This window comes from Aptenodytes forsteri, unplaced genomic scaffold (assembly GCF_000699145.1).
Source record: "Aptenodytes forsteri isolate BGI_AS27 unplaced genomic scaffold, ASM69914v1 Scaffold382, whole genome shotgun sequence".
In the NCBI taxonomy this organism is placed as follows: domain Eukaryota; kingdom Metazoa; phylum Chordata; class Aves; order Sphenisciformes; family Spheniscidae; genus Aptenodytes; species Aptenodytes forsteri.
Genome location: NW_008794625.1, coordinates 543559 through 551134, shown reverse-complemented (window position 1 = coordinate 551134; position 7576 = coordinate 543559). Strand labels below are relative to the sequence as shown.

At 37.8% G+C, this 7576-nt stretch overlaps 1 protein-coding gene across 1 annotated transcript in view; it reads left to right on the top strand.

Moving 5' to 3' along the window:
- Positions 1-6034, top strand: part of PIK3CB (phosphatidylinositol-4,5-bisphosphate 3-kinase catalytic subunit beta) — an 87418-nt gene extending 81384 nt beyond the window's left edge. Inside the window, exons 20-24 of the mRNA XM_009273342.1 lie at positions 320-487; positions 969-1092; positions 2160-2305; positions 3894-4026; positions 4521-6034. Of these exons, the coding sequence (XP_009271617.1) occupies positions 320-487; positions 969-1092; positions 2160-2305; positions 3894-4026; positions 4521-4658 (709 nt within the window). The 3' untranslated portion in view covers positions 4659-6034. The remainder of the gene's footprint in view (positions 1-319; positions 488-968; positions 1093-2159; positions 2306-3893; positions 4027-4520) is intronic.
- The last annotated feature ends 1542 nt before the right edge of the window (positions 6035-7576 follow it).

Below are 7576 nucleotides of genomic sequence, written 5' to 3'. Positions count from 1 at the left end.
TTCTAGTCATTAAATTAACAAATGAAAATAAAGGGCTCCCTCTATGGTTTCTCCTATAAAATTACAAGTAATTGTGTTCCCTAGTAAAGGGGGAAAATTAGGGTTGCTTACAATTTTTTTTTACGTATATGTATGTAATAGGAAAAATCAATGTTTTAAATGTATTGCTGTGTTTTAATTTTGCAAGCAACATCTGTATGTTAACCCTTGAGAGTTTAATGTTCAAGTTAGCGTGAGTATTCAGCCCTCAAAATATTGATACACTAAAGAAACTTTCTTACTATTTTTGTTTTTAACATGAATCTGTGTTTTGTTTCAGGATATTGCCATACGGCTGTTTAGCAACTGGAGATCACTCTGGCCTTATTGAGGCTGTTTCTAGTTCAGAAACCATTGCTGACATTCAGTTAAATAGTAGCAATGTTGCTGCTGCTGCTGCCTTCAACAAAGATGCTCTCTTAAACTGGCTGAAGGAATACAATTTAGGGTAATTTCTACAGTTACTTTCTCATCTATAGTGTAGGCTACAAAATTCCTGTAAGTTTCTGTTTCAATATTGAGGAATGTGTGGCTGCTCTGGCGGGTTTGTTACTACTTATTTTTCTAGTATGTAAAATTCTGACTCAGATTCACGGTGCCCTTGGAATCCAAACAACGATCCAGCTGAAATTCTGGCATTTGCAGCATTTTGACTGCATGTTGTTGAGTAAGTTATACTAGATTTGGCAAAACAAAAAAACCCAAGAAAACTATATGGGTCTCAAGTCTAGATGTTGTTGCATTTCATAATATTTGCATTTCTCCTATTCTCCATAGCTACCTTTTACAGTATTTTCTCTCAAATAAGTCTAGTTTTACATCATCCTAATGGGCTTCTGGTTTAAACAAGCAAAAATCCTCTCTGAGGTCAACGCATGACGTGAATTACCAGTAGTATGCACTAATGTTATTTGTCTCTGTGTTTTTAGAGATGACTTGGATCGAGCCATTGAAGAATTTACTCTGTCTTGTGCTGGCTACTGTGTAGCTACTTACGTATTGGGGATTGGTGACAGACACAGTGACAACATCATGGTCAGAAAAAATGGTCAGGTAAAAATCTCATGTAGGCAGAATAACTACGGTATCTCTGTTGTGCAAGAATTATCTTAAGAACTTTTAATTTATTTAGTGTATCAGTAAAATTAAATCCCTGCATTGTTAGAACTGATGTCTGTTTACTGAGAATTGAAGAGAACTTCAAAGAAAGGAAATGCAAGACCAGTGGAGGGACTGACTAATGCCTGTTTAGTAAGCAATTCTGTATCAAGTGAGGCTGTTCTGTAGAACTTTTTCAGAACATCCAAAAGGCCTGTTAATGGTTCAGATTCATTGAATAAAAGTAGTCTTAGAGTATCTTGCAAAAGACCATCCTTAAAAATATATGAATTGCATTTTTGAGCAGTGTAGTCTTCCTGAAGGTAGTGTCTACAGCCCACCTCTGCAGAAATTTTCCATATGGAACTCAGTACCAGCATAATGCTGTGACTATAAGTCTCCAAACCTAGAACCTAGGTAAACCCTTAGAAATTTATTTTCCTGTTTAATTGTTACTTTCTACTGTAACTTGTCTGATTTTATTTAAATTATTCGGCCTATAAAACTAGCCAGGGTTATAAAAGTGAGAGTTTTATAGACATTTGCAGTATTCTTTTAAGTTTTTACCTACTAGAAGAAAGCTGAAATGCCCTTATCTTTGATTCTAAAATGGGAGAACTGTCATGGGTTCCTTGAGATTAATGTAAGTTCTACTAGCTTTGCTCCTGATTTTATATAGGAAGGCCTTGGATACGATGATGTTGAGCCTCACGGGCTCATCATTGGGCTCATTTTTCTATCTGATCTTACCAACAAGATGTCTGTTGGCAGACACAAAAGATTATATCAATCTTTTGCACACTGATTTGTAGCAGTGGTCGCTCGTAAGAGCATGGATGTTATCACTGACTTTAAATACATCTTGAAACGTCTTAAAACTAAATACTCCCAAAGGGTTGAAACTATGGGCTATGGAGAGTAGCATTATGAATTAACTGTTCTTGATACCAGCATCCAGTAGAGATATTAGAAAAGTGAAATATTTCACCAGAGAGATTAATTTTCACTTCTGGTTTTTTTAGCTCTTTCATATAGATTTTGGGCATATTCTTGGAAACTTCAAGTCCAAGTTTGGAATTAAAAGGGAACGGGTACCTTTCATACTCACCTATGATTTCATTCATGTTATTCAACAAGGAAAAACAGGGAACACTGAAAAATTTGGTCGGTGAGTATTATTTTGATCTCTTCCTTTTGTAACTGAGATGATCTCTGGTGATAATTTCCAGCACACCAGGAACTTACCTGGGTTTGGTTTGCTCATTTGTACTTGTGCGGACGTGTGCCAACATGCATTTACAATACTATCTACTTCTCTACCTGAGCTAACAAATTACTTCATACATCAGAAACTGCAGCTCTGCAGTGGAAAGATAACAGTTCCTTTTTATCTCCTCCAGCAGGAGATGGCAGATTCTCCTGGGCTTGCCTTTTTTTACCTTCAGCAGCACTGGGCACTAGGGAGGGATTCCACAGACTATTGTTCAAGCGAGATGAAGCACTGGACTTAAAAGCAGGCTCCCTTTTGCCCTTTCTGTCCATCAATGCACGTTCAGTGTGCTAATCAATCCTGGCCTTGGATGCTTAGGCATATACAGTCGTGCTCATAATCCAACACTTTTGCATGCCCCTTCCCATCTTGGTTTAGAGGGCTACAGTGGAACACAAAAGCATGTGACAAAGGAGAACTACCCTCTGTGATCCTACTTGTTGAGGCAGATTTTTCTTCTTCCCCTTCTGTATCATTCTCACCAATTGACAGGAGGGTCATGCTGGATGTTTTGCTGTCAGTTTTCACAGGAAGAATTTATTGACAGAGACGTGAAATTAAGTACTTAGGTATGGCACGAGAAATCTTATGGCTACTTCTGGTAGAAGAAGCTGTACATGTTTGTAATGGTGTGATGTAATGAATGTAAAACAACTGCCAGTGACCCATGTCTGCCCTGGAGAGTGAGCAAATCAACCTGTAGCTCCATTTTTAAAACCATGAAGTAAAGGCTATTAGGTGACTGTGCTATTGCAAGAGCTGTGGAATATGGAGGACTTTAAATGGTAGTAGGATTCCACTTTCACTTGAAAAATGCCTCAGGAGAGAATTTATTCTTTGAAGTATAACTTTTGGTCTTAGTCTGAAGGGGTCTTCCCGTTTCCTGTGGAAATTCACAGATTAGACGCTGGGCAGTGGCACGTTTGGGGATGTTGAGCAAGTTCTCAGGTGTCTGCATGATGGGTCTTTATGCCAGATCTGGCAGTTGGTTCAGTTTTGACCGTGTTTGCAGGAAGGAATTACCTTACAGAGACAAGCTGGATTGGTAGGGACTGCTACAGAGCATTTGTTTTTCCACTGTAGGCCCACTATATAGGGTCATTAGGGCGTTTCACCGAACAAATTCTCAGGGAGATGGGACACTGGCGTTACCTTTTGGCATTTTTTGCTCTTCCTGAAGAACAGCACTTTCTCTAAAGCTTTTCGTCTTTTGTACCAATGTTTTAAGGGCTAGTTGGAGAGGCATGGGATATTTTTGTGGGAATGCATTGGAGGTTCTGTAGACATCTCTGTCCTTTCTGTTACTGTGTTCCTACAATGCATTGGAGGTTCTGTAGACATCTCTGTTGTCCTTTCTGTTACTGTGTTCCTACGATACGTGTGTTAGGCCAGATAACAATTTTTGGAAATAGTTACATATATTTGCCAACTGTGTAAGTTCTCACGTGTTATCTTCATTGCATGTGTTTTGTGGTTGAACATGAAGGTTCCGCCAGTATTGTGAAGAAGCATACTTGATTCTGCGAAAACACGGAAACCTATTTATTACACTCTTTGCACTGATGTTAACTGCAGGGCTTCCAGAGCTAACCTCTGTCAAGGACATCCAGTATCTCAAGGTAAAGTAAGATTTACAGCTCAGCGGGACTTAGTGTTTTTTCCAGTATGTGAATTTTGATTCCAAGATGGATACATTTTAATTGTTTTCCATTTCTCTCAAAATTTCCATATAGTTCTCAAAGCTTTCTTTTTCAGCTATATAGAACAAGGTCTGTAGTCAGTCCTAGCGGTCAAAGGAAACTATGAATATATGTTCCTCCCAACCATTCTATGAGTTCAGCACCCCTGCATCTTGTATATAGTCATTTCAGCGGTGTTTTATGTCTTGGCTCATGCACAAGCATAGACCTGTAAAGGTGAAAATTATTTGCTTAATTCTTCTTTAGTTTTATCTTTAAACCCAGAAAATACCACTGATGTATTGCTCAATGAATAATAGGCGAAAAAGTGTCAAAACAGAAAAAAACAGAATGTGGTTTGTATTAAAAAGTGAAGGAGGCCTTAATTGTGGTTTTTAAAATTCCTAACAGCGCTTGTTTTCCTATCATCTTAGGACTCTCTTGCCTTGGGGAAGAGTGAGGAAGAAGCACTAAAACAATTTAAGCAAAAGTTTGATGAAGCGCTCCGGGAAAGTTGGACTACTAAAGTGAACTGGATGGCTCACACTGTTCGAAAAGATTACAGATCCTAGAAGATTTTTGCATTTGCACTAAGCTGAATGTTACCTTGATAAGCGTTTTTAAAGGGGACCAACAAAACTTATTTAAAATAAGAAAGAAAACAAAATAACAACAAAAAGGAATGGGCTGAAATAATTCCTGAGTCTTTTGCACTCTGCTTCTGAATGCTTTATTCCAAGACTGTCTCTACAAATAGTGAACATCCTGGATAATCAGTTCCTGCTGACTTTGCATGCTGAGAGCTACTAGGCATTTTTAAAAATTCTTTGGTACTTTATGGAGGTGTAAATATTTGTTTTTATACGTTAGGGTAATGTACTCTAACATACTCAGGAGGTTTGAAGACCTCTGACAGAACTGTTCTTTGTTTAAAGTTGGGACTTGAAGAGTAAATTTTTTTTTTTATATCCTAATCCAGCTAAAAATGACCATATTGTGTATATTTTTCATATGAACTCTGCCCTGCTGGCACAGATGCATTAATTCTACTGTAAATAGCAACCACAGTATCATTGTACTACAGGGAGCTGCTTAATGTCTTATACTGCTGCCGAAAGAAGAGTAGGTATTTGTAAGATGGGGGGGCAGGGGAGAGACCTTTGAAAATGATGCAGCATCCAGATGTTCAGGGTTGCACAGTTTTGTTCCCCTGATATAACACACACAGAAGAAGCCCTTCGGTAAGAGGAAAGTTAGTCCAATTGCAAACATGTCTGAGAATCCCTCATCGGTAATCGTCTCCCATTCGGCCTCTGGGCTTTGTTTTCAACTCCTTAAGAGGCACATTTATTTCAGGTTCAGCAAGAAGCTCCTTACAGCCTTACATTGAAATTCATATCTCAGATTAGTTGTGCCATGCAAATGTACTGACTTATGTATGGAAAATTTTCATTAAATATACTACACAGTGATTTTTAGAGCATACATACCAAAAAACCCAAAAGTTTGGAAAAACAAGTGTTTATGGGAAAAGATCATTCCATAAAACACCAATGAGAAGTCATTAATCTTTTCTTTCTGTATTTATTAAAAGCTTGCAGTAATGTTGCTTTACCAAGATATATATGTTGAAGATGGTTGCTGAAGAAACTGGATTTGTTTTAATTTATTTAGTGAGGTACCAGGCTTTTAGGTGCTTAAATGGAGAGCAAATTTGTTACGTGCAATAGGGAACTGCTGGTTAAAAGATGTAACATACTGTTTCTGAACATCAGCAAGATAGACTTTAACTACTGCTTGTTCTCCGAGGAACACTGGTAGCTCTCAATTCTTGTTGACATTTGAAAGAGAATTAAACATATATATTTACTTTTTGACTAAACAGTTGTTTTGCATAGAAATGTTGTTTTCTGTAGGAATTTAATTAAAGGTGGTTTTACTTTGTTGAGAGTGATTGATTATTTTTTGTTGTTGTTTTGGGGTTTTGTTGTTTCTTTTAAAGATCAAGAACCTATCTGGAGCCAGGATAGCATTTTATGTAGTGGTTTGATTCTCTTGTCCTCACCCTTGGGGCTAATCCATCTGAAAAGACCTCTGCTTCTAGAATATTGTAAAAGTAACAAGTGGTTTGTGGTTGGTTTGGTTGGTTTTTTGTATTTTTTTATAATACAGTGGCATTTAAAGTATGCCATGTCTCCCTTTTTAATTCTTTTTAATTTTTTTTTATTTTTTAAAGCAAATGGGAGGAAGGGTAAAAAGAAACTACTTTGCAGGTGACAAGTCTGAAAAAAGTAATTCCATCCTCAGCTAATTCACAGCATATAAATTTGCATAAGTAACCATTCCTGGACATGTTGTATCTTTCTGTGAGACAGAGTACTTGGACATCTCTGGTATGTCGTCTTGCTGAGGGAGACGTAACCTTTCCCAGAACTCGAGACAAGTTGGCAAGTTCACCTTGGCTGCTTGGGGCTGGTGTGCAAGGTATGTGATAGGAGGGAGCATGATGGCATCCTTAGATACGTAGCTAAAATGGCAAGTCCGTTCCATGTTCTACCCCAGACTTCTTGTGAGGCTTTGAACACGTCGTTCAAGCCTGTGCCTTAGATTCCCATCTACAAAATGGAGGAAGTAGCATTGACCTCCAGATGCAGAAACACCTTCCCTCAATTACTACTGGGATATTGCACGGAGTAAAGATGTTTTGTATTGTGAAATTTTTTTGGATGTTACTTTAATGCAGGTTATAAAAGTACTTGAGGTAGGCAATATGATTTCCTCACCATCTTCTTTGAGATAGCTAGTACTTAAAGATGATTAGAAAATACTACTTCTGCTCAGTATTTGTATTGGTTAATAGCCCTTGAATGGGATATGTTGTATTTGGTTGTCTTTATCTTTGCTCCATTTACTCTTGGCAATTCATTAGCAAGAATGGGGAAAGAAAGTTAGAGGCTTGTTAAATGGCGTATTTTCATTTCTGGCAGCAAAAGAAAATGATGCATTTTCCTCATGTAAATTGAACTTACTTGGTCTTCAGATAGCTGAGAGGATAGCACATCTCACAAGAATGCCTCTCCAGGTTGACCTCTCGGGGATGAACCTTACATGAAGCAGTGTTTATAAGGTCACCCAGGTTAATTTTGTGATACCTTCATGTTAAGTTTTGAGTGGAGTACTGGTTTGCTGAATTGTATTGGTAAATATATCACCACTTTCCCTGGGTTTCCATCATCCATGCTATGGCTTGTGGCATACAGATTTTCATTCAGAAAATAAATAAATATATAAATAAATAAATTAACTGCTTTGTGAAAAGGAGGAGGAGAGACAGCCTGTCCTCCACATTTTGCCATCCAAGAGGAGAATACTGGAATTTTGTCACATCAGTCCATTAATTATTTCTGTACTTACTCCCAATGTCCAGCTATAGTGTTAAAATGGTAGGTTAATTTGGGCTGAGTGGGATCATTTTTTTTTTTTCTTCTTC